The sequence below is a fragment of the Cyprinus carpio genome, chromosome B8 (assembly GCF_018340385.1).
Source record: "Cyprinus carpio isolate SPL01 chromosome B8, ASM1834038v1, whole genome shotgun sequence".
NCBI classification, from domain to species: Eukaryota; Metazoa; Chordata; class Actinopteri; order Cypriniformes; family Cyprinidae; genus Cyprinus; species Cyprinus carpio.
In genome coordinates, this window is record NC_056604.1 from 19774668 (window position 1) to 19802258 (window position 27591).

Genomic DNA, 27591 nt, shown 5'->3' on the forward strand with positions numbered 1-27591 from the left:
GACAGTGTGTGAGCTACATAGTCCTGTGAACAGGTGGAGAAGCCTGGATTAGGTCTGAGAATGATTTGACGGCACAATTGTGTGTGGCCCTTTATTCCTTTCCAATACAGAAAATCTGCTTTGCAGACTGGCATGCTAGACCAATTTGTGTCTAACAACTTAAATGTCTTATGGCTTTGAGAAGAATGGCTTTAGCACAGGCTGTGATGTTGAGTTAAGTCCAGCGAGAAAGAGTGATAGACTTTTTAGGTTTTCTTTCTGTCACTTATATGATCTTCCTCAGTTAAAGTCGCTTAAGCTGTATTGACACATTATTATGATTCCTCAAAATTAAATCCCTGCAGGTTTTGGTGTTTTCTTCCTCTCTCTCTCTCTCTCTCTCTCTCTCTCTCTCTCTCTCGGTTTGATATAAAACTAGTACATCTTCTAAAATATGTAACTCCATCCAAAAATCATGTCTGGTGACTGTCTTTCAACACTGGGGAATGACGTTACATAAGACTTTTGAAGGCCGAAAAGACAAATGCCTTTACAGCTGTTGATTTTGAAACAAAAGTGGTACATTTAAGTGATGTATAGTGCACACAATAAAACGTCAGTTACTGATAGTTTGATATTAGTTTCATGAGTTGTTTTGTGAACATATCCTTATAATATATCAATATACAGTGTTCAAAAGTTTTGGGTCGGTCAGTGTCTTATGCTCAGCAAGCCTGCATTTATTTGAACAAAATACAGCAAAAACAATAATGTTGTGAAATAAGAACAGCATTTCTTCCCTAAATCAAAGTCATTCTTTCATTGCATCCATACGCTACACTGTTAAATGTTGAATGAATTATTCAGATTTTGAACATGTTCAAAGAGTGTAACTTGAGGCTCTTATCGATGCCGTAGATGATCTGATTAAATGAACACTATAAAGCAGCAGGGTTGTGTGGAAATACCCAGAAGTCTCTGTCTCCCAGCATTCCCTTCCAGTTCAGACTGAGTAAATATTTGCATTGCCCTAAGAAAATGAGAGAGAGGATGTTAGCCGGGTATTGATAAAGCCTGTGCATACACATTACTTAGCTGCAAGGCACAAGAAACAATAAAAAAGCAAAACATACATGTAGAAGTAAAAAAAGCACTGAAAGTATTTACACTGATGTCATGAAAATGAATGGATGGTATGGAAACAGACGCTCTCAGTGATCTGCATGCTATTTCATGAAAGTAAAATGTCAGCTAAGCATCTTTTTTAGATTCTATTTGCTTGATTAATTAGTTTATTTGCTTGTTTTAAGTTTGTGTTTTAATGAATCCAATTATTTATTATGAGGCAATGAATGGCGTCATCAAGCTGCATGTCTTACAATGTCAAACAGCATAAAAAGAAGAAAGGTTTTGAATATTTTGCAAACAAATTTGTTCAAGATGGTGTACTGGTTTGATTTATGATCCATCTGTAATGTAATACACAGTAGACGTACTAGGAAGAAATGTAAAGCATTAATATGAAAACATCTGCTGTCCTCTAGTGGTCATTTGTAGTCGTTTCTCCAACTGCCTAGTAAACTTTAAGATATACCATGTTCAATCTTAAATGTATTTTTTATTATTATTATATTATTATTATTCTTTATTATTATTATGGTATTTGTCCCAAATTCTCCAGACTTAGCAGTTTAAAGATTATATTTCCAAACAGCTTGGAAAACAACAGATAAGCTCGTCAAATAGAATATGTTAATAACAAAAAAATAAATAAAAATAAAAATGAACATAGTTTGCGGCTGGAAGATACCATATATATTTCAATGGCAATTAAATAATAATAATAATAATAAAATATATATATTGCACAGTTATTAATATGATTAGAATTATGTATATGTAAAACGAAAACAAAAATATATTAGAGCATGTATTATGAAGATTAGTATTATTGATAAAAAAATAATATATTAAAATGTAATAATATATTTCAGTGACCACTGGATAGAACAAAAATATTGTACATGAATATTATTAGAGAAAATGTAGATACATCAAATGAAAACAAAAAGGATATTAATTATGTATTTTGATTATGATAAAATAAATAAATACATTTTTTTTAAAGTGTATAAAATGTATATAGCTACTTATATTATTAGAGAAGTTCTATTTACATATAGGCCTAATGTAAAAGGGACATTAGAAAATGTATTATTATGATTATTATGCTGATAATATTATTGTAAATTAATTAATTAATTAATATATAAAATGATGAATGAAAACAGTATCTATTGTATATTACGAATAAATATTTATCTCGGTATTCTTTATTTAATAGTCCATAATATGCATACCTTTCTTTTTCTTTTCTTTTCTTTTCTTTTCTTTTCTTTTCTTTTCTTTTCTTTTCTTTTCTTTTCTTTCTAAATGAATATGAAAATACAGTAAAATAAGAAACGAAGTAAAACAAGAAGGTAGTGATTCAAATTCATTCAGATTGTCAAACAGTTTCACAAATGTAACACTTTTTGTTGTTGTTGTTGTTCATTCTTTTTATCCATACCTTAATATATAAGATGCCCGTTCCATCGTTGCATCACAGGAAACGGAAACACCGTGTGACAGCGTAACCATGGTGTGTAATTCCGTTTCCCCTCCAGTCGGGATTTTTGTGCGCTGTACAGGAATGTGTGGAGATGCTGTCGCTGGGGGAGAGGGAACAGCCGCAGCGTGCTGCTGACAGATGAACGCAGGAACGGCGCTCCGTGCCTTCGGCTCCCGGCACTGACACACTCGCATCCGCGCGGCTGCGCATCGGTCCCGTTACCGCACATTGATTGACTGAAGCTGCTCCTCCTCATGGCGAAAAACACCCTGTCCTCACGATTCCGGGGAGTCGACATCGACGAATACGACGAGAATAAATTCGTGGACGAGCAGGACGAGGCGGCCGAGCTGCAGGGACCGGACGCGTGCGAGGTGGACGATCTCATCAGGCAATATCCTTCAGATCAGACCGTGATCGGTTATACATCATCTCTCTTAAACATGCCTGGAGTAACGTTAAGTTCATCTCTCTTAAGGTCACCCAAAAACAACCTTGTCCTAGTTTAGATATTTAGGCACAGGTTGTGTCTCAAACACATTCTGCTGCCTACCCCTGTGATGTCCAGAAGTACTGTCCGGTGTCTAGATAGACAGTTCACAGGCATAGAGTCAATGTTAATAAGAGTGAATTTGTCAAATAGTTGCACATTGAGTGTGATGTGGGGCAGCTTTAGATTTATTCCAAATTATTAATGTTTTGTTTTTGTATTAAAAGTAGCCATTTATTTAGTGGAGTTACTGGTGGTGCTGATTACTTTTTTCTAGAAATTTAAAATTATGTCTTAATATTTTATAGGTTCAGTTTTATTTTATTTCTGTTTTATTGTTCTGTACAGTAGATTTTAGTTGATCTCGTTAATTTTTTTTTTTCTGGTTTCGGTTTAGTTAGCTTCAGCTTTTAGCTGTTATAGATCAAAGTTATTTTATGGTGTAAATTTTGATTTAATATCCTTAAAGGGCTGTTATGTTAACACACTGACTGAGAATAAGTAATTATTTTCATTCCCTTTTTGAAAATAATTTATTTACTTTTTGGTGCCACTGAAATTTTGGTTTCATTTTATTTATTATTATTATTTTTTTTATAACTACATCCTTTAAATAACCTCTGAATAACCTTGAATATGACAGGGCCATAGGGCCATGCAGTTTTGACGTGATATATATATATATATATATATATAATCTTTTGTTGTGTTTTTTAAGCAACACCAAATCAGAAAGTAAACAAATATTTTGTTTCGAAGAAAAAACTCCCCCTCATTCCCCCCACCTGTGTGTGATGTCATTTATTTAATCAGGTCATCAGCGGTTGTGACTGGAATGATCCATTTTTGGTGCTCAGAGGCACATTTTTAGACTGTAAGAGCTTTAAAGAGGACTGACTCTGACATCTCCACTAATACGATAAAGACATGAATTGCATGTTTGTGCCTTCGGCATATTGTTTAGATACCGTTTAGATGTTTGTTTGTATTTTCTTTTGGTCATTATTGGTTTCTTTAAAGGAGGTAGTGAATAGTAAGACTCAGATCTCTAAAATCTTTAAGTTGAGTAGTTGAGTGTGTAATAATGATTGTTTTCAAACTGGTTTCTGAACACTCTCTCCTCATCTTCCATTGGTCGGACAGGAAACATAGTCCCACTTCAAATTAAGTGTTGCTGTTTTGGGCTGTTCAGGATGATTGGCAATGTTTTTATATGAGACAGAGAAACAGTTTACACTTTTCAAAGAAACCTACCTGTAAATGGTTTATTTTTAGTCGTCTCCCTGGCACACTAAAAAAATGTACATATGTAAACAGCCAGTGAGACAATGCCAGATATGTGCATAACACCAGCTTCTCTGTCAACTTTTCTAATACTAATACTACCACACTAAAAATAAGATGTTCTCCACATCTAAAGAATGCTCTTCAGGGTTTTTAGGAGCGACTGGTTGGTTGCTCAGCTTTCCTTAACTAACTGTGATGCACAGGGGACATGATGACAGCATTTCACATCGCCTTGAGGAATCCACCAATCAACTCCAAGAATCCGGCAGTGAAAGTAAGAGCCAGTTCTGTTGCTCAGACAGCTTGATGTATTGCTTTCAGATGTTATTAGGGGCCCTATTTGTACATAACAGGTTGTCACAGAAATCTCATCGTGTGTCTGGAATGTGTTGTTGATTTGCCTTGAGGGTGTGAAATTCAGCTCTCTGAATGGTTTAAGGGAATATTACGGGTTCACTGCAAAATGTTGATTACCACAAAAATAACACCCGCTTGTCCCTCCTTTTCTCTAAAAAAGGGCTATGTTGTCAGTGGAAGTGAACCGGGCCAATTTCTAAACATCATTATATAAATATATGAGTACATTAACATATCTTAATTTATAGATTAACCCATCAAGTAGGTATAGACATTGTGTTTTTGATTAGTGTTTGTCTTTTACGCCTCCTTCACTTGTTTGTTGCGCTCCCTCCACCTCCTCTCTCAGGAGCGGGCACAGACGGTGGTGTTACGAGTGCTGACTGCATTCAAGAGCAGCGATATCGAGCCGGCCGTGAAGTCTCTGGACAGGAACGGAGTGGACCTGCTGATGAAGTACATCTACAGAGGCTTCGAGAAGCCCTCAGACAACAGCAGCGCCATCCTGCTCCAGTGGCACGAAAAGGTTGCTCTTGGAATAAAGAGACTTGATGTCCTTGGTGTCTGTTTTTAATCTCACATGTCTGTTATTGTCTTCTCACTCAGGCTTTCGCTGTGGGGGGTCTGGGGTCCATCGTACGAGTGCTGACTGCGAGAAAATCTGTCTGAGGAGCCGCAAGAAACAGAGATAACCAGCCACGGGATTTGTTTCTCTTTCTTAGACAAGGACAGCTTCCTCTCTCACAGCTCAACCTTATCCGAAGAAAAACCACTCATGCTCAACCGATTATTTCACTCAAAAACAGAGATATTGTATGATATTTAATGTAAGTTATTGATTCATCAATATGTTGTTACGGAAGACACGATTCTCGACTAATGAAGGTGAACGGTTGTGCGACGGAAGGACGAGGAGTCTCGTGACCAGACTTTGCTCCAGTTTCAGGGAATGAAATACTGTGACGGATATGAAAGTTGTATTGGCTTGTTTTACTTAGTTGGCACTCTCCGATATGTAGTTCTCATTTCTTTAGTTCTGGTTCTCATTTTTTCTTATTGTACAGAAAGAGGATGATGTTTAATACAGTATATAGTATTTAGGTGGTGGATTTATGATTCAAATCGTAGTGTGGGGTTGGGTCGGGTCTGGTCGGGTTATTGTGAAGTGCCTGGTGCAATAAAGAACATTAAGAGTGTATTTCTTTTCTTTGACTGTAGTTTAAAAAAAAATCAAAACTTTTTTATTTCAGCTAATTGATTAGCATTTCTCATTTTCATTTCCTTTAACTTGATGTACTAAAATAACAAAAAATAAAACAAATTAAAAGACAAAAACACAACATTACTACAACTTAAATGAAAACAGGAAATCTAAAAATAAAAACTAATAAAAAGTCTAATAGTATATCAGTGACTTCTTATGGCCATTTTTAGACACATTAGGCTTTATTAGAATTTTTATTATTTTTTTTTAATCTGAAATGATGTCCTAATATGCATATGTCTGGTTCTTTATTTTGGAGTTTTAAAGTGCCCCTATTATGAATTTTTGAAAAGTACCTTTCATGCAGTGTGTAACAGCTCTAAGTGAATGAACACACCCTGCAAAGTTTTAAATCTGAAAGTGCACCGTGTATAAAGTTATTGTCTCTCAAACGAAAGAGTCGACTGAATCATTGAAACGAGTCCCAAGCCGTTTCATGTTGGCATCAACATGAAACATTAGCATATTGCCCACCTGCTTGTTGGTCTTTTCATGTTGGTCTGAATGAAAATGCAAATTCATTCTTTGCCACTGGGTACAGCTTTTGGTGTGGTAAAAACAGCTGTTTCCCGGTAACGCTGTACACAAAGCAGCACTGCGCTCACAAACGCAGCTTTTATTATAAAAGGAAAATGAGACCAATCACCGCAGATTAGTGTCACGCAAAGAAGGGGTTTGGAAAAATGTATCGTTGAGCGAATTGTTTGGGAGTTGTTGAACAAATAAGGTAAAAAAAAAAAAATGCATATTATAAGACAATGAAAGTGTTTTTTGACCTTGCATGCATGTCAACCTGTTGTTGTGGACTCCCAAAACCAAAATATGAAGTTTCCATTACCCATAATAGGGGCTCTTTAAAACAAGTAACATTGCAGTTGTATTGTTATAATCTTCCTGGTTTACCTGATAAAGTCTCTTTGAAATTGTGGTCCCTGGGCTCGTCAAACATCATATGGGATAATTTTAACCTATTTTGCTCTGTCCCGTTATTTGGAATAGTAATATGCATTCCTCAGAAAGCATGATTTGAGGCATCGTTCACATACCCTATGGTGCGGACTGAGTAATGTCAAAGTTAAAACTTACTAGTTACCACCACGTAGAGGGTTTCTGTGCATCTTGAAATGTCTTATAGGTCAACCTTTTACAAATTAATGCCTTAAAAAGGTCTTAAATAGGTTTAGGAAGTCTTAAATTCATAGTCATATACTTAAGTTACACGTGCTACCAAAAACATACAAATAATACTAAAATAAATAATAAAAATTAAATTAAAATATCTTTCTCAGAATTTTTTTCCAGTTCAAGTATGTAAACATTTTTAAATCAAGATACATTTACTTGAGATGCAAAATGAAGATATTTAATCTTTTTTTTGTTTGGGTTTTTTTTTTTTTTTTTTTTTGAGAAACTAAAAATTAAGAGTATATGCTTGAAACGAACAAATATCTGTCAATAGGGTATGAAAACGACTTTTTCTGTGCTTATTGGTAGATATTTGTTCTGGTTAAAATCATAAACTCACTTCATTTGATAAAACGTTATTTCCATATTCTAGTGTTTGGGATCACAGCTAGTCAAGGTTGTTTTTTGGGGTGGGATAAATTAAAAAGCAATGTGGATTTGTTGGAAGCTGTATTTTCACATTTTGCAGTGTCGTTATTACAATTCATTGAGCACTCCCAAGACATTTAAGTTTAGAAAATGCCACTGACATATTTTTCTGTTTTCTTTACTTGATCTTACAAAGGTCAGAAATGCTTTGTCTCATCACTTTCAGATCCACTGTTAGAAGCACTGAAGTCACCACTGGTAACCACACAGAAGCACAAACGCTTCTTCAGACAAAGTCACTGAGAAAGATTTTAATTTTGATCAAGTTTTGATATTCCTGACATACCATGAAGTGAAATCAAAGTAAGGATGTAGTGGTACTTCACTGAAAGCAGAGGCAATGGCTACTGTGACGGCTACAGTATCATAACATCAAACAAAACATGAATACAGTTTTAGAAAAGTGCAATTTGGATCTTTCAATAGAAATCTCATTCCTAAGCAGTTCATACACAGGCCATTAAACTTCATTTAGAGCACAACAAATTCTCTGAATCAACTGATTCAAGCTTCATAAATGAAATCAGTATTTACACACAAAACAGAAATCTTTGGGTTTCTTTTTCTAAAAACAGGAAACATGTTAAGCATCCTGCAGAGATGTTCAAGTCTCTAGTCAGCTGTTTTTACCAAAAGAGTCTGTCATTCAGAGTGTTAACCTTAGAGCTGCTGCTGTGGCCTTAAAGTGTTAAAACACACAAAATTACATTGTTCTGACAGCAAAACACTGGCTTTGACCGAAAACCACTTTGTTTCCATAGGTATAAAGGAAAGATGTTTCTATTGACATGTTCTCAGAGAAATACAAATGCAGTTAGCCTTGAATGTTAAGGCTTCAAGTGTACTCAAATGCTTCAGTATACACTCAAAACCAATGTACAATCAAAGCATTCGGTATAAGGCATGCATGCTCGTTTCCTCAGTCTGTGCATATATGCCTCGATATTACAGTTTCAAGCCCACAGTGAAGAATTTCTCACACATATACATACACACTCATATGAACAGATTTGTTACCAATGCATGTGTATGATGACAAAAAAAAAAAAAAAACATAAGTTATGTATCCACTGATTTATAAATCCTCTTATAACTTACTGTATATACAGGTATTCATATATAAATACTTGTATGGAATGTACATAACTGTAATTTACACATAAACAAGGCAGATTAAAGTAAGATGCTTCCACATATTCAAAATCACGACAGTATAATGTGACGTCCCATTCCTGATGTCCAGTACTGGAGGAAAAGGAGAGTTGTTTATTGTCTTTATTAGGTACCACTGAAATGGACTGGTGGATATGATTTGCCCAACCTTGATTTCAAAGAGCTCAGATTGGAGTTAAAAAAAAAAAAAAAAAAAATTAAATAAAAGTAAGAAGCGTTTTCCATCCTGTTCCAGTTGAAGGATGTTGGAAACAGCAGACTACAGAGTACATGAGTGAGACGGGTGACCATTATTTAAAATATCACAAAAAGATGATGTTCATAAAGCATTTGTTTCCAGTCCCTGCGATATTTTAGTGAAAAATGGATTGAGTTGTATGCGTCCTGTTGTTTAAAGGGCACGAGCTACATAGGAACTTTTGAGGCAGAGATTGAAACTGCGGAGTTGACAATTGCTCCCTTCAGACGCCAGTAGTTTTCTACTGAGATTATTCACTGTTCCCTCTTTCACTTTGTCTTTCAGCTCCAACTTGAGGTTCCTGAGATGGAAGGCCGTATGATACCTTTGGGTGTGGGCTTGGAACCAAACCACGACATCTGAAACACACACAAAACATGAGACTCAAACAGTGCTTCCATCATGCAAGCTTCATTCTGTTGTTGCACAAGATGTGAATGCACTGATATAGAAATGTTCAGGAACTTCATAAATGTTTCATAGTTTTTTTAGTAAATTGTATTAGATAATTTTTTTAAAATAATAAAACAGTTGCAGTTCACAGTATTTGAAGTAAATAATACAAAATAAATATAATTTATAATAAACATTAAAATATATTATAAAACAAAAGAAACTATTTATTATTATATATGAAAAAACACTTTATTCTTAGTTAATTTTCACACACACACACACACACACACACACACACACATATATGGTGCCATATATGCTGGTATCTTGCACTTTCTATTCAAAGAATCCTAAAAAAGTAAAAAATAAATAAATACCCCCCCCACCAACATTAATAAAATTCTTCTTCAGCACCAAATCATATGAGAATGATTTCTGAACGATCATGTGACACTGAAGACTGGAGGAATGATGTTGAAATTACAGCTTTTCCATCAAATAAATAAATTACATTTTTAAATACATTCAAATACATTCAATTTTTAGTGTATTTTTGACCAAATAATTGCAGCTTTGTTTATAGTATGAGACTTCTCTATGTAAAGGCATGTAATTACTGAAAACATTCTTCTGAGTAATTAACTGTCAATATGCTCAATAAATTATCATTATTAATAGTAAATGTATTATTGCTGTTAATTATTACAATTAAGACTACACTTTATTATGACTTTATTAATGTTTATTAACAACAATTATTAACATGGGTGGTCATTAAATATCCCCTTTTTGATGCCAATAGCTGATTATTTGATTTATCATTTTCATGTTTTGGCCTGTAACTAATATGACAAACTGATTTTTGATAATATGATACACAGTACCAACACAACAGCTTCAATCTACAATTTCAGACACTTGAAATGAATTTAAATGTCAAATCATAAGTCTATAGCAGAACAGATGAATACCACTTTCTGTTTTGGGATGTCACAAAGAAAGGGAAAGAAGTGAAAAATAATAATGACCCTTCAAAAAACTGATAATATGTACATCCATAGTGACATTTAACCCCATTTCAAATAAGGTTAAACTTCTGTAACAAAACAATCAACTTTTTCTTCTAATCCCCCACATAGACCACAGGGCACCTCTGAAATGGGGCGTCAGGGAGTGAAGCGGTGAGCATAATGTAGCACAGTGATGTGCAGTGATTTCCAGCACAGTTGCTGGGGTGAGCTATAAATACCTAGCATCTATTCCTGACCATGTCACTGAGTGCTAATGGTTTGATTCAGAGCAGTGAGCCAGATATCCTGACCCACACTGTTAGCTGCCTTAGCAGAGTGGCCTAGTTAGCTCCCGGGTGCGGAGGAGAGCGCTGCTGGGTGTGATGAGGATTGAGAAGAACACACGCTGACCTTTCCACGTGTCGTTCTCCAGCTTTATACATATAGATTTGTTTTTCTCACACACCTTGTACTCCAGTGTCTGCTTGAGCATGTCCTCCTCTTCTTTTGTGAAATGCAGAAGAACAGAAATGGCTCTGATGAGCTGGAAAGCCTGGAGAGAGAGAGAGAGAGAGAGAGAGAGAGACAGAGAGAGGTAACCTCTCATGGGAGAATTCATACCAGCATCACTTATGCTGCTATAGACAAGAGCTAGCAGAGGACTCTCTAGTGTTCGAAAATCAGCGATGCACACACCAATTGGATTTTTCTGAAAGGTGAATTAGTGTCAATAATGTATCAGAGAATCTTTTATAGGACACTGTTGCGTCAATAATCTGCATTACATACCAAATGCTACTGCAACAAAAGATGACTGGATATGCGTAATAAAATTTATTTAAGAAAAAAAAAAAAAACTGACCTCAAGCTTCTGAACTTTAGTATATGTTTTTACTTTGTCACTTAATCTTCTGCCAGATTACAAACTAAAGTTCTAACCCCTAACTCCAAGAAGGAACAGCAGTAAAAGTGTCACAGGTTAGCAAGAAACACTAACAGGTCAGATACCGATCGAGCCCTCACCTCTGCCTCTCTGGATGACATGAACTTCAGCACCACGTGTTTGAGGTACTCAAAGTTGATCTCTCTTGTGTCTGTGAGGTCTGAACTGTTGGTGACTGTGGTGTTGGAGGTGATGGGAGGCGGGCCTGAAGTTTGAGGGAGTCCTGGGGCTGGGGTTGGAGCTGTGGCGGGCATCGGTGTCTCTGAGATCGTCTTATCGGTTGATTTCTCCTGCCTGCTTTCCTGGAGTCTCTCCTTCGTCTCTGAGTCAGGATCTGGCTTCAGTTTCTGTTGCATAAACACATTGCGAGGAATTGCTTTCCGACAGCTGACGTGGACTGAGTTGCATACACTGACATAATGCTTCTGAATAAAAACACTCACCAGCTCTTTCTGTAATGTCCTCTTCAGTTCTGCAAGTCTCTGCTGTAGCTGCTTTATTGTCTAACAAAAAATAAATTAATAAATAAAATAATAAAATATATATTTAGAAATATAATATAATATATTTTTAAAATTCACACATATATACTAATATATATATATATATATATATATATATATAATATATATTATAAAAATTCATATATATATATATATATATTATATATATATATATATATATATATGTGTAGAATTTTTACACATATATTATATATATACATATATATATATATATATATATAATATATATATATATTCAAATAATATATTCTGATACTAAATGTTTTCATTTGTAAATATTATTTTTTTGCATCCATTGCATGATTAGGTGCAACAGAATATACCGTTTTCACATTATAATTAAAACAATGTAGAGTGACTTGAAATAATTTGTAAATATTATTTTTTTGCATCCATTGCATGATTGGTTATGTTAGCAAATTTTTTGCAGAAAATACTGTTACATTTGTAATGAAAGTTTTTGTTTAAAATCAATCATTTTATTTGTAAAATGTATTTGAAATGTAAAATAATATGTACAAATGAATAGTGCACTATAAAACTAGACACATTTATTAAGAAAACAATTTTTTATAACATTCATGTTGGATTTTAAAGCCCATAAAAACCTTCTCCATACAAATGATTGATGTAATTATTTGAAATTATTTATTCTTGTAAAATATGTTTTCTATAATTATAAAAGTAAAATAAGTAAAAACTGAAGTTATAAGAGTATATATAAAAATATGTTCTCCATTTAATTATGTTCTTACATTTGAATTAAAGTTTATAATTCATTTATAGTTCATAATTTTAAAATGTTGAACTCTTTCCCCGCCAGCGTCTTTGAAAAAAGTTGCCAGTCACCGCCAGCGTTTTTGCTGATTTTCACTAAAATTTCATGGCCCTCGAAATATTTATCTAAACTTGCAATACATCAAAATAAAGATCAGAACCTCTACTTTCTCAAAAAAAAAAAAAAAAAAAAAAAAAAAAAAAAACTTTTATTCTAGCTTCAAGAATTGTTTTCTTTTTAATCAACACTTGAACGTAGGCAGGTTTCATAAAAAAAGCATTTTTAGCAACAAGCTGAGAAAATCGCATTTTTATCAAATACTACATCTGGATCATATTCAGTAATATTATTAATGCAAAGATGCAGTAGATGGCTTCCATCAGTATTCCCAAAGCTTGCACAGGCCTTTACCACTTTCTGGATTGACATTTCACTCTATAACATAAAGCAGTTTTCATTTATATGCGGTTACGGTTGATGATCGCATTGTTTTTCATATGCATACGCTCGTTTCTGTGTCTTCCTGGTCTGTGTTTTTGATCAGCACATTCTAGACTCATTCAGGAAATGTGTAATAGCGCTCCCGAGGGTATAACAGTGAAAACACAGAAACCCAGAAAATTTCGTGTTCGGCAGGGAAGCGTTGTCTCATGAATAACAGAAAATTCCATGTTTGGCAGGGAAAGAGTTCAGCTTATGTTCTATCATTTCAGTGGTTTCTTTGCTCTCACCTTGTTCTTTTCGGCCAGCTGTTGCTCCAGGTCTTTATTGACCTTTTGTAACTGGTCAAGATCACTTACAGTAACCGTCCCGTTCTGCTCACCATCGCACTCATCATGTAACTGTGAGGTTAAACTCAACACCTCACCCTCGAGATCAGACACCTGTTACACAATAAAATACGGAAATACAAAAACATCAAATTGGTAAGACAATGTACCTAACAGCAACAGGCAGCTGAGATGAAGCACACACGGACCCGTGACTGGTAAGTAGAGAGTTGTTGTGTTTTTGTTAGGATTTCCTGCTGTAGTGACGTCAGCTGAGAGTTGTGTTCTCGCTCTCGCTCCTCAGCCTCCAAACGACGAGACTCGCACTCAGCCTGCAGAGAAGACAGACTGCTACGGGCCGCCTGCAGCTCTGACACACAATAATAAGAAACAGAAGCCTTTTAATGCAACCATTATGAAGCACAGAAAGGTTGTTAGCATCACTGGATTTAATCTACAGTGCCTAACACATCTGTCTGTTTTATTGTCTTCAGTCAAACAAATCATGACTGTAGTCCATTTATCAAAGAAGTGAAGTTCCTAAGTAGGATTTTAAATACATTGCTCAAGACTCACAGCTCATAAAATTAAATCATTTTAACAAATCTTTCACTGAATCAAATGAATGAGTCAAAACAGTTACTAAATCCAACCTACTCACTGAAAAACATTACTTTTGGACATGTCTAAAAAATAAAATGAACTGCTTTATTTTTGTATCGTCCATTTTCATTATAATTTCAAAGTTTTAGCAATTGTGTTACATGTTTTTGTCATTTTTAGTAGTTTTTATTTTTATATATTCAGTTTTATAGTTTTAGTTAGTTTAGTACATCAAGTTAAAATTAGCAACATAGATGAAACAGTATAAAGGCATTCACACCAAGGACGATAACTATAAATAGAAATATAACGATAAAGATATAGTTCTAAAAATCGTTCTCAATATTAAAGAATAGCAGAGTCCACACCACAGCTATAATGATAAAGGCACATTTATCATATTATTGAAATCGCTTTCAAAACTATTTTTCCAGTTGATGAATGATAAAAACTCTGACACCCAATCAGAATCCATCCTGCTATAACGAGTTTGAGAATTTAAAGCGGCAGACAATCTTGTGCTAAGAATAAACAGACGATATCGTCCGCAGGTGTGGATGCTAATATCATTATCCTTATAGTTATCGTTCGTGATGTGAACGGGGCTTACCCCTGTAAACTTTAACTATAATAGCCCTGGTTTGAAGCAGTTCTGAAGGTTTCTGAGGGGTGGACAGGGGCTACCAAAACACAACTGGTCCCTCACCTTCCTTCAGCATGTTTAGTTCCTCCTCCTTTGCTTCTAAATTCTGAGAAAGACGACTCACTTCATTTTCCGCCTTTTCAAGAGACGCTGTCATTTTGCTGACCTATCAAAGTCAAGCAAAACATCAATTTCCTAACACAGATAAATGGCTTTATGAGTAAAAAGTGCATGTGAAAAATGGATGCATGTTTGATAAGTCAGTGAATTAACCTGCTGTTGGAGTTCTTCTCTCTGTTTTCTGGTTTCCTCCAGAGCTTTGGCGATTTCAACGCTTACCGTCTGTCTGCTGATCAGCTCCGCCTGTAACATCGACAAACGTGTCACATAAATGTCATAATGGTCTGCGACATAACTCAAGCTCGGATATTGCGTGACTGTTTTATAATATTACTTTACTTTCTTTTGATTTTAACTTTCACTACACCTTTCATATGTTTGGGGTCAGTTAGAATTAGTTTGAACGAAATTAATACTTTTATGAATATTTCATATTATATAATTATTTAGCAAGGACATATTAAATTGATCAAAACTGAGAGTAAAAACGTATTTAAAAAGCGGCAGATGATTCTCACTCTGGACTGCTCTAGTTCTGCTGTCAGTCTCTCTACAGTGCTGTCAACCTCAGCTTTGCTCTTCAACAGCGAGGCTTTTTCCTCCTCCAGTAACCTTTGAGAAAAAGAGACAAGCATCAGATAACTTTTAATAACGTTCCTATGTTAACTGAATAATAATTAAAGAAAGACCAGTGATGTTTCACACACCAGGTTGTCCTGATGCTTGCTTGCCTCTGTTTTTCTCTCTCTCTGTAGTGCAAGAAGTTCCTCCTCCAGCCTGGCTGTTTTCTCCAAGCCTCTCTGTCTCTGTGTCGAGACCTGCTGCTGTAGTCTCTCTCTCTCCTCGGCCCACTCTGCCTGCTGTGGGACCAAAGGTTAGAGGTCAACACTCTAAAGCAAAACTAAAAGGATTTAACCAGTCACTAAGTTTCCTAAAAACCAACTGTTTAATAACTCTAAACCCCATAAGTTCTTTTCCTAGTGTCTGAGTAGGTATGACTGGTATCTGACAGAAGGGGGCGACATTTCAGCAGAAACGGTCTGTGACAAACTGAGACCCAAACTGAGCCAGAGACTGGGACGTTATGTGAGACTATGTCCATTGACCAACATCACGCACCAGCTTTTCTGCATGCGTTTTGCTGTCTTCATGTTGCTGTTGCAGACTCTTCATCATCTCAGTGCAGTCAGCCAGCCTCTGCTCCAGATCTGATATCTGACACAACACACATCATTTAGATCATTTAGTCACGTGATGTGTGGGTTAACTGTGGGTTAACTTACCTGTGCGTCTGTCCTCTCTCTGTAAGCTTTGGACGAATCATCTTTGTGCTTGACGAGAGTCTGCAAGTCTGTGATATTGGCTTTCTGCCGTGAGATCTGGAAACAAACGAGAAACTGAAATTTTGTCATTGAATTAAAGTTATTACAGTACAAAAGGTGTAAAGAACAAGATAGTGTATATATAGTAGAGCAGAGTGCAGTATTAGGAGTGTGAATATTTCAAAACGATAAGATTACATTTTTCAATTCAATTCATAAGGGTTTTCGCAAATTCAGTTCAATCTTATTCAATTCACAATGAAATTTGATTTGATTCATGATTCAATTTTGTATTTTTAAAAATGCATTTAGAACATTTTAAAGAATTAATACTTTTGAGAAAGGATGTATTAAATTGATCAAAAGAGTCAAATCAGCCTTGCATCACAGGAATAAATTACATTTAAAAATATTTAATAAAATATAAAACAGTTATTTTACATTAGAATATTTCACAAATGACTATTTTTCCTGTATTTTTGCATACATTCTACATGATTGCAATGTGTCAACAAAATACTTTTACATTTTCCATATTTGACTATAATTTTTTATTTTATTTTTTTTCACAAATTTAATCACAATTGTAAAAACATTATGTAGAGCAGCATGAGTTTAGATGCTGGGGTTTACCTGGGCCTCCAGTGAACTGATCACAGTGGTGTGATTTGTTCTTTCCTCTAGTAACTCTCCTCTGGCCTCCTCTAACCTCTGCTGTAATGAAGACTTCTACACACACGCACAAACCCAGCATTCAGATATTAGATGACTGAAACTGCAGTAAGATGATAGGTGTGTACTATATATTGTGTCCTCTGACCTCCTTGAACAGTTCCTGTAAGTGCTCATCTTGAGAGAGATTCGCTTCTAGTCTCCTCTCTAAGGAAGCAGCCTTCTCCTGCAGATCAGCCAATAGACGCTCTCTCTCCTCTTCTGTCACTGCAACCTGACCAATCACAGTAAGGTATGAAGACTTCTAACAATGTGATAATGTTGTTCGGGCACAATAAGACATATTTCTCATATACACGTCACACCGAATCAACAGCAACCCTGACTAATCTCTTCATGAGAATACCTGAAAATACCTAGTATGCAATATATACCAATAACTACCATAAGTAAAGATTAAAATAATCTTATTAAAATTAATTAATAAGAACAGCTAGATGCAGTGCAGTGACAGTATCTCAAAATGCATTGTCAAGTTTATTTGTATCTTTATACGCCGTCTTAAAAACCACTTGAATATAAAATGAAAAGCAAATGTAATTTGCATATATAGTTAGATTTTTTTAGGTCCTAATAATTAGGCAGCGTTTGTTTTGATGTAATTATATAGCCTACAGGTTTCGATTAGATGCCACTCACGTGTGTGCCTGCATAATTTAGCACATTGGCAGACAGTAATTTTCACTTGCAAATGCGAGAAGGCTTTAGTATCAATGGTGTCTTTGTTGAGTCAATCAGACCTTGTTCTTGTGCTGCTCGTGCTGTAGCTTCAGCTTATTGTGTTCAGACTGGAGCTGCTCCATTGATTTCTCTAGTGCCTGTGCATTGTTTTGTGCCTGGAAAACAAAGAAGAAACAATGTGGGAATGATTTTTATCATACCATTCATGCAAAACTGAAAAAAATATTTCATATTCTTAAAACAGATCTTGACTGTTATCCTCAGGAGTGTATGGTTACTTCAGGGGCAATTTACGAAAGGAAGGGTTTAAATGTAAAAAAATAACATAAAATTCTAAATTTAAAAATTTAAAAATCCAAAAATCCCAAAATTCAATAGCAAATTCTAAAATTCAAACCACAGCAAGCCTAACATTTGATTGCACACATATTGCAACAAAACAATAACATGGAATTATTAGCAAGAATATATTATTTGGGTTTAATAAAACAAGCCAAGAACTATCCATTAAAGAAATCATGAGCAATGCTATAACACTGTTATAAGTGTATAAATACAACATATATAAAAGTGAAGGAATTGATAAAGTGCAAGGTGGACTGAAAACACTTTGAAGGGAGGTGTGGCTCTGTTCTCAAAAGTGACCCTCTTGGCTTCTGAGCTGAAGGTTGCCAAGTGCTCACCTTCTGGAAGTCCTGTGACACCTGCTGGATCAGCTGCTGTAACTCCTGCTCTCTCCTCTCCAGAGCCACAACCCTCCTCTCAGCCTCCGTTCTCTCACTCAACAACTCATCCCTGAGAAAGACAGGTGGACAAACTGGAGGTTTGATTCTCATCCTTTAGATATTATTATGTTTTCTGAAAGAAACTTCTTCAGAAAGAAGAATTCCTTCAAAGCCAAAGAGGTTAAATGTTTAATGGATGTCTCAACAGCGTTTGAAACATTTCCATCCCATTCCAAATATTTTGCAGTAGGAGTGAATCAGGGCGTGAAGTCAAGTTCTTCTGTGTTTCTTCACGCACCTCTGGGCCTGTAGCTGCGAGTTGACTCTGCACATCTCCTCGTGTTCCTCTCCCAGCTCATACAGCTTGTCTTGGGTTTGGCTCAGGGTCAGTCTTGCTGTGTTCAGCTCCTCTCCTCTCAGTTTGAGCTCTTTCTCCCGCTGACTTAGCTGTTCCTCTCGCCTCAGTAGCTGCAGGACAAATTTATGATCAGGCCTCTTAAACAGTTTGGGAATAAGATGGAACCTCTTGTCTATTCTGCAGTGTATATGAGTCTGTGTTTTCTGGGTGTTAGATTAGATATTTCTTTAACTTAAATATGTAAAAAATAGTGTTGCGTGCAGGAATGTGAAGGAAGGTGATGTGTGTAAGTCTGTTTTAATGCTACTAATAAAAGAATACACTGTGCTGACCATGTGTTTGACTTTGGCCAGTTCCTGCTGCTGAAAGCCCTCCAGCTCATCCAGGTCATCTCTCTTCTGGAACAGACTTAAACTCTGCTCCGTCATCTCATCTAGCCGAGCTGCCAGTGACAACTTCTCCTGTTCGAGAGTAAGAAGACAATAGGTTATAAAACACTGATGTCTGAAATAATCATTTATCGGATGCTTTTAAACTGAAAGTGACTAGTCAGGCTCGACAGTCCTTCATAAAACCTTTATCCAATATGTTACAAAGGATCTTTACCTGCTCCAGAGTAGCTAGCTTTTCTATCCACTCCTGGTCCTTCTTCTCTAATGCTAAGGCCATGCCTTCTGCCATCTTGGCTCTGTTGGACTGGAAAGCTTCGTTCTGGTCCTGAAGTTTGCGCATGGATGCTGATTGAACACAGAAATAAAACAAAAGATTTAATCTTTCTTAAAGACATATTCCAGATCATTTTCAGCTTAATATCTATAGGCTGCATCTATGCTGCACGCTTAGTTTTCACAGATGATCATTTAAATATGTTCCTCAGCGTGTGCAAACTAGCAGCAAACATGTTTACTTAAATATACTTGCATTGGCAGTTAAGCAGGAAAGAGAAATTACAGCTTATATTTATATTAAAGTACATTAAATATTAATTCAGTAAAAATATGTTTATTTCTATAACCCTTAAAGGAATAGTTCACCCAAAAATGAAAACTTACTAAGAGTTTTCTCACCTTTAGGCCATGCAAGATGTAAATGAGTTCATCAGAATAGATTTGGAGAGCATTACATCACTTGCAATGGGTGCCGTCAGAATGAGAGTCCAAACAGCTTATAAAAACATCACAATAATCTGTGAAGCAAAAAACTGCAAGCTTGTAAGAAACAAATCCATCCTTAAGACATTTTAACTTTAAACCATTGCTTCAGGCTAAAACACCAGTCCATAATCCATAATTACATTACACTTGTTGATTATTGTGTTGCATTTATTAGCTCTTTGGACTCTTATTCTGATGGCACCTGTTTACTGGAGAGGACTGATGAGCAAGTGATGGAATGCTAAATTTCTCCAAATCTGTTCCAAAGAAGACACTAACTTAACTACATCCTGAATGGCCCGAGTACATTTTCAGCAGATTTTCATTTTTGGGTGAACTATTCTTTTAAAACAGATAAATGTCACATAAAATAAAGGGTTAGGTGTTACCACAGATGGTAATGTTAGACCCAACATACAGTACGTAAAGTACCTTACATATCAATACATAAAATATTCATTTTGCTATCTTTGTTAGTTTCATTAATCAAACTTTATTGGAAAAAAGAACAACATTGCCAGTAATGTCCAGATGTCCTTGTTAGTACAGCTGTAAAACAGATTGTTAGTATATACACAAGTATTTTTTAGTAGATTATAATCAGTGTATTTTTCCTTTTACTTTGGGTATGTCTAGAAATGGGATCTGAGACTTTTAGAGATTAATAACACTTCCAGACACATATTTCCCAGGCGTAGAAAACTCCCAAAGAAAGAGCTTAAAGAAATAGTCCAGGTTCAACACAAGTCAAGCTCTACCAGCAGCATTTGTGAGATATTTTTAAATAATTCTCCAAAGAAAATCATTGATGCCTCTTTATCTGCATATTTATTTATTTATTTATTAAAAAAAAAGCAAAACGTACTGCTACAGTAACAAAAATAATTATTATAATTAAGCTGTAATAATAATAATAGTGTAAATAGTTCTTTTTGAAGTGAGAACATTGCAGATGAACATCTGACATAACATTATATTACAGTAGTCATGTCTTTTTTGAACATCTGGGGAGAAATAATATTTGATGATAATCAACGTTATATAAAAGCTGAACTTATATTAAATCCTGAAGACATTGGTGATAAAACAATCAATTAGAAGAAAATGAGCGAATGAACTATCTTCATTTTTTGCTTTCTGATCAAGAACCAACTTTATTTGTCTATAAAAATGTATGTTTGAATTGTGTGAGGTTTGTGTAAAAGCACTGGACAAACGAATGGAAAACAGAGCAGAGGAGAGAAAGCCAAAAGAAGAGGAGGTGAAAATGGGAGGAAAAGAACGGTACGTACAATCCTGATACTTCTCTAATGCAATCTCAAGCTTCTCCTTGGTCTTCTGCATTAGCCGAAGCTGCTCAGCGTAGTCTAGGGTTGGGGAATGGGATACCGACACACACAAAAACACACCCGGAGGGAGGCAGAGGGGGATGAGGGGGAGGGTGGGAGGAGGGACAAAACAAGGGGATAAATATGATTGAGAAGATAAACAAATGGAGGGAAAAACAGAATGATTTTCTGAGATGAGAAAACCAGACTGATTGTGAGGCTGAACAATGACTCACCTTTGACCTTTACACTAACAGATCAGGTCAATTATGCAATGTCTTATCTAGAACTGCTCATTTAGGGTTAAAGGACTTTCTAGATCAGGCTATGTAATCACATACCATGGAAGGCTGATAGTGAGAGCCAGGAATCTATTATTTATGCGGATCTTTCCAGGCCGTTACAGTAGAGACATTTGCATTCATTCCTGGCTTGTTTTGTGGCAAATCTGTCAAATGTCATGTGCTTTATACATTGCAACTTTAGCAAAAGGTATAAAGGGTTTAGAGGTGTCCAAATACAGACTGAAATAGACTTGGCACGTAAAAGTGGCAGGTGAGAAGGACTGTCTCTAGTTTTTCCTTTTCTCTTTGATTTCCACTGACGTTTTGTAAAGCCTTGACATTGCCCTTTCATATCTTTTTTCCTCCTTTCAGTCTTTTTCTCTTGTTGTGTTTACATGAGCTTCACTGTATTGTGTTGGCGATACCTGAGAGTTTGGCCTCCAGCTTTCGTATCTGATCATTTCTGCGCTGAATCTGAGAGGAAACATCGTCTCTGGAGCTGCTGCCATCAGAAGCCTAAGAGTGAATGACAGAGATGGAGACATTTATTTTAAAATATACCATAGGGTAAAAATCTGGCTAATACTGATTAGTATTGTTTATCATTTAGTACTGATTATATATTATTTATAGTATTTTCTAGTATTAGTTATTCCAGTGTTACAGCCAATAACTAATAGGATTTATTAGAGAAATATTAGAAGAATTGCTAAGATTGAAGTAAAAAAAAAAAAAAAATTATCAGTTGTAGGTAGCAAAAAATAATGTACAGTAAAAAAAAAAATATTATTTTAAAAAATGTCTAAAGATTTTAACAATGAGGCAAATATTCACTTTGAGCATTAAATGACAGCAGAGACTTAGTCTTAATGTCTAAATGTAAAAACTGTGGAAATTAGCATGAACAATTTAATATACAATATTGACCAATGCCAATAAATTAGGAAAACACAAATAACTAATATCAGAGATATAATTCCTCCTTTATAAGAACTACAGAATGCAAAAGGGAGATGTTCATTCATGTGGTTTAAAAAAAATAAAATAAATAAAAATAAATTCATTTACATTTGTCGTTGGGGTCCAAACCCACTGGTTTCTCTCAGCAAAACATCTAGTATATAAGTGTGGCTTTGATTTAGACCTGTTACTGATACTGCTCTCATCCTCCAACCAGCCTACAGCGTTAATTATTTAGGGCGAAAGACAACCTGAACCTAACCTTGAGCTTGCCATTAATTGCTAGAGGACAAGAGTGTCAGGTTACATTGGTTTGTCGAAGCATGTGACATAATTTAGCACTCACTGGTTTCCCAGGAAGCATAGCACAACACTCTAGTAATAAACTTCATCATACTACCAGGTTGTTCAGTACACAGTCATATAACTTTCTCTAGAATGGATACTGTAAATATGCCTGTCATATGATGCAGGAATAATTACTATGCTGATTTATAAGGGCCCTTCTGCTTTTGTAATAGGAAATGATGTCAGCTTATCAAAATGCGTCATCTGGAACTTCACTGATACCTAGATGTGAAAGTACACTTGGCAGGCATAAATTATTTTTGTTCTAAAAGGATAATTTGAATGATTACAATATTCTATTAATATTCTCATAACATTTTAGTAGCATTTTTCATGATAATATTTTTGAGATTTTTTTTGTAAAAAAAAGCCTGAGAGGAATAGAACACAAAATTATTACTTTTTGACCATAATCCAAACTCTAAATAAGCCAAGAATAAACAGTACAGTGGATGCTTAATATTTAGCTTCGCCATCACAGGAAAAAAAATAAAAATATTTTAACATAAATTAAAATAGAAAACATTTATTTCAATTAACTGTATTTAAACAAATAAATGCATCCTTGATCTTACCAAAAATCTTACGAACCCCAAACTTTTGAATGATAGTGAAATGCACTAATAATCGGTGCAGCAGATAAAAGCACTCAATACATTAACGTTTGAAAAAGAAGGCTATACATTAAATACGAATAAAACCGTAACATCCTACTACGATCAAGATATCCTGGTAATATCACCAGCTAGAAAATTAAAACAGACCCAACAACTTTATGGGTCTCAATATTGCACGAAGATATGATATCACAAGAAGCTGGAGACTGAGAACTACACAAAAGCAGAGAAAGATCTACTCACAAAGTCATCGCCAGAATCTGCGCCCATAGAAGTGATGGACTCTTTGCTCATGGAGCGAGGGATGCGGCCTGATCGAGGGGTGGTGGCGGCCTCCTCCGCCAGCTTCTTCTTCAACTTTGCGAACATCTCTGTAGTGTAGATGTAGCGTATAGCTGTGTGTGTAAAGCTATGATTTGAACGTCTCCCCAACAGTCAACAGGACACTTTAGGGTCCTCGGAAAGCAGAACGGCTTTTATTCACAGCGTAAGCAGATCTCATTCTGGTGTTACTCTCAGCTGCCATGACTCTGCGGAGAAAATCACAGCATTAGGACTACATTAACTTCTAGTGGTCCAACTAATCCAATCAAACATGGCTTTTAACCATCAGATACTTTTCTGAATGAAATAGTTTTGTGAACTGCTTAGTACATCTAGTGTACATCTGTACCCGTTTATATAGTTAGTGGAGCTTACATTTCAAAATAGTACTACACTTACATTATTGATACTCAAGTTCAGGATTATTTAAAGCAGATGAATTGTCTTTAAGCAAGATATGGACAATACAGTGCAATTAAATACTAATATCAACTAAATTCTTATGCGTTTTTATGTTTTAGAATAGACTGAATGTGCCAAGAGACTCAATGTTTACATGGCTTGATATGCTACATTGTAGTAAGCTAACGGGTGTCAGATTTGATTATGACACGTAAGCTTGATGGCAGAAGCATTCATCCATCACATGCTGACAGTGTATGACAACATCCACCCCAAAGCTCTCGATAAAAAGCCCAGAGCCGAGCAATAACAGAAAAACCGTAAACACAGCTAGCTAATTTTAGCTCTCATCCATCTCCATTACTAAACCAACAAAACAGACGAGCGTAAACCTACCGTAAAAAACTCCATAGAGTCTGACAGAGCTGAGGTTCATTGTAATGGAAATCACGTTTAACGCTAATATTTCTCCAGGCGTTACATCTGTGTGTGTTGTTTTTGTCGCGGCTAGCAGCTGGCTAACTAACTTCACACGTAATCTTCAGTCACCAGATTCCTGATGACGTTCCAGGAACAGCTTGGCGATTGTGCTCGTCGCTAATAGGGCGACAAGAAGAGGGAGGCGTGGCTACAGGTTCGCGTGATTTCATGTCAATCTTGAAACCTGTCATACTCACAAAGGGTCACAGTATTAGTCCTGTGCCGCATTGATAAATTAGACGCATAATATTTTTAACATGTATGTTGTCATATGAATGTGTTTACATTTATAAGATATTAAAATAATAATTATTGATTGGATATCACTCCAACTTAAATCAAAACCTTAAAAATAACTTTCCATTAAAAATCACACTAAATGTGCCATGTGTAAAAATTGAGGTAAAAATATCCAAAAAATGACCTACACGCATCAAAAGAATGAGAAGAAATAAGGGCGATGATGTCATTAAAAAAATGTCAAGTTATAGTGCTGCAGAGATATCAACCTTAATTAGCATTAGCATTACTAGCCACGGCCCGACAGGTGTCGTAATACCAGTCTCGGCCATGGGAGGCGGTATGCGGGCAACATAACCACCAGCCAACCTGCAATACACGAATAACTCGCACGGCTTGTGGGCGTACTTGAAGCTGATGTCAATCGTGTGGAAGGTACAGCCAACTACTTTATTTCAGTTCAGGGAAGAGAGCGGAAGGATGGCTGAAGCCCTTGGCAAGAAACACCTACCACCACCACCCGCTACAGGGAAATAACCGCGCTCGGAATCACAAATCAAATCCGATAAGAAAAGGAGCCGAACCAGAGTAAACATCGGCACTGCTTTCCATCGCTGGAGACAACTGATGGACTTGAAAGAAATTAGGTTCGACTCCGAACTTGCAACATTTCTTTTGGATTGGTAAGTAAGATGCTGTTAGTATTTCGCTAGAAGTTTGTTTTATATGTTTGCGTATTTTTTTCGGGAAGTTATAACATAGAAATGTATCGAAGGCTGTTCGATAAACGTGCTAATGTTAGCGATGGCTAACCGTAGCTGCGTTTGATAATTAGCTAGCTATAACTTACCCACAGATCCGATCCGGTTTTCACCTGTTATCTACCAAAGCCCGTCTCTACCAAGCTGATGCTAAAATGTAACATTACCTAAGAAGCTTGAAATGTCTTCGATGATAATGAACCCGAGAGAGAGAGAGAGAGAGAGGGAGATGGAGAGGGAGAGCGCCCCGGCCGCGCGCGCGCGCACTCACTCACTATATTCAGAGCGGTCAAGTTTTTGAAAGCGTGTGAAAAGAGTCAATTGCGTGTGTCTCACGGTGAATGCTTGAGAGTTGGCAGCTCTGGTTACGTTGGTTGGCGCTAGCTTGGTCAACATCAGCTGTCTGATGTTGACCAATGATCCAATGATGCTGACAGAATGCTGTCTGTCAAATTAATTTAATTCAAATAATGTGTATATACAACTCAAAATGTAATATGAACAAAACGAATATGAACATATTCACTGGTAAAGGTGAAGGGGAGTAGCTTGAAAGATGTCATGTTTCGAAATCACTTGACATCACCCAACGTTCCTCTGGAGGCAAAACGTCCTTTAGGCTTCGGCTATGGCTCTAGGGCATAGACAGTAAAAGAAATGGACACAGCGACCCCATTGGAACTCAATTGAGACAAGTGAAGCCCGTTTTTAGCGATTTTTAGAACTTCCGTTTCTGACGCGCAGACTCAAACTAAGCTTGATGACGTCAGCAACCTGTCTGACAGATGTAAATCTTCTAGTAGCTGTGCGTGCAAACTGCCATCGTTAATCTTGCAGAGACGGCGAGCTTGAGCGGGGAGTTCTTTAGCGTGAGTGAGCAGGAGTAAGTATTCTGATTAATTATTTTGTATAGTATTTTAAAATGTAATGCCAGTACGCCATATCTCTTGACGTCTCCCCGATTGCCTGCGAGCTTCTCCTCCTGTCTGTACGGTAATTTCTCTACTGTGCGATAGAGAGTTGAGTGTTTATTACGCAATCGTTAGCCTATTTTTACAAAAACTGTTTCTACGGGGCCATAATGTAACATAGAAGGTAATGGAGCCCTTTATACATTGTCGTGTATCTTTAGAAATAAATAATGGACAAATGGAGTCTTTAAACGCCTCAGATGTAAAGTTATTCACTGTCAAAGTGACGCAAAAATGAATGGGAGTCAATGGGATGCTAACGCAAGTGAAGTTCTGCTACAAGATGGCGGCACGCGGCCGACTTCAACTTCCGGTCGACTTCCTTGCCCCCTGCTCTAGGGTTGTTGTGAAGGTAGGGGCGGAGCATAGAGACTATGCCGTTTCTCGTTTGTTACTCTAGAGTAGACCAATTCACTTTATTGAGGCATACTGCCCCCATCTGGTATGAAAAATAAATTACTACTTTATTTCTTACCAAAACTATACACAAAAATCCTTTAAAGCCACTTGAAAGCAACTCCTGAATAATAACTTGCTATTTTGTTTCTTACTACATATAAATCTGAACATGAGCTTTCACTATGTAATCACATACCTAGATAGGCTAGCCTGTTATTTGTAGGTAAAAGAATAAATGCAAACTCACCTTTATTATAAAATAGCCAATTAACGCACCTATATGGATTTTCAGGTTGAAATGTAGTGGTTCTCAACTCCAGTCAAGCAGGGGACCCACTGCTCTGCACATTTTGTTTGTCTCCCTTATTTATTGATTCAGATCATCAGCTCATTAGGAGAGAGATCCATGAACTGAACTGAGTGTGTCAGATTCAGAAACATTCAAAATGTGCAGAGCAGTGGGTCCCGAGGCCTGGAGTTGAGAACCACTGCAATAAAAGCAGGCTGATTTGTTTATTTATTTATTTATTGGACAGTTTAAAGTGATAGTTTAACTGAGAAAAAAATAAAAATAAAAGAAAATTCTGTCATTAACTCAGCCACCATTCACTTGTTCAAAACAGTTGATTAATGATATTTCCATAACATTTTTCCTTTACTATGAAAGTAAGTGGCTACCATGAACTGTTTGGTGACCAACATTCT

At 36.1% G+C, this 27591-nt stretch overlaps 2 protein-coding genes across 4 annotated transcripts; one reads left to right on the forward strand and one right to left on the reverse strand.

The window, feature by feature from the left end:
• Nucleotides 1-2644: 2644 nt before the first annotated feature.
• arpc5la (actin related protein 2/3 complex, subunit 5-like, a) lies at nt 2645-5922 on the forward strand. The gene is made up of 4 exons (XM_019069475.2): nt 2645-2984; nt 4569-4641; nt 5074-5250; nt 5331-5922. Exons 1-4 carry the CDS (start codon nt 2845-2847, stop codon nt 5391-5393), a joined length of 453 nt encoding a protein of 150 aa, XP_018925020.1. The 5' UTR covers nt 2645-2844; the 3' UTR covers nt 5394-5922.
• A 1916-nt stretch (nt 5923-7838) lies between these two features.
• On the reverse strand, nt 7839-24606 carry LOC109076955 (golgin subfamily A member 1-like). 3 transcript variants are annotated; one of them, XM_042730035.1, is made up of 23 exons: nt 24432-24606; nt 23553-23839; nt 21810-21900; nt 21065-21139; nt 19225-19355; nt 18951-19079; nt 18559-18728; nt 18219-18330; nt 17595-17690; nt 16943-17068; nt 16756-16851; nt 16084-16179; nt 15920-16015; nt 15508-15660; nt 15319-15414; nt 14954-15043; nt 14744-14846; nt 13644-13804; nt 13396-13548; nt 11806-11865; nt 11443-11709; nt 10886-10972; nt 7839-9372 (listed from the first exon to the last, which is right to left on the reverse strand). In XM_042730035.1, the coding sequence occupies exons 2-23, from the start codon at nt 23676-23678 to the stop codon at nt 9295-9297; spliced, it is 2592 nt and encodes an 863-aa protein (XP_042585969.1). In that variant the 5' UTR covers nt 23679-23839; nt 24432-24606; the 3' UTR covers nt 7839-9294. The 3 variants fall into 3 exon arrangements, with proteins under 3 accessions (XP_042585969.1, XP_042585971.1, XP_042585972.1); XM_042730037.1 differs by lacking the exon at nt 21065-21139; XM_042730038.1 differs by lacking the exons at nt 21065-21139; nt 21810-21900; nt 23553-23839; nt 24432-24606 and adding an exon at nt 19686-19726.
• Nucleotides 24607-27591: the final 2985 nt, after the last annotated feature.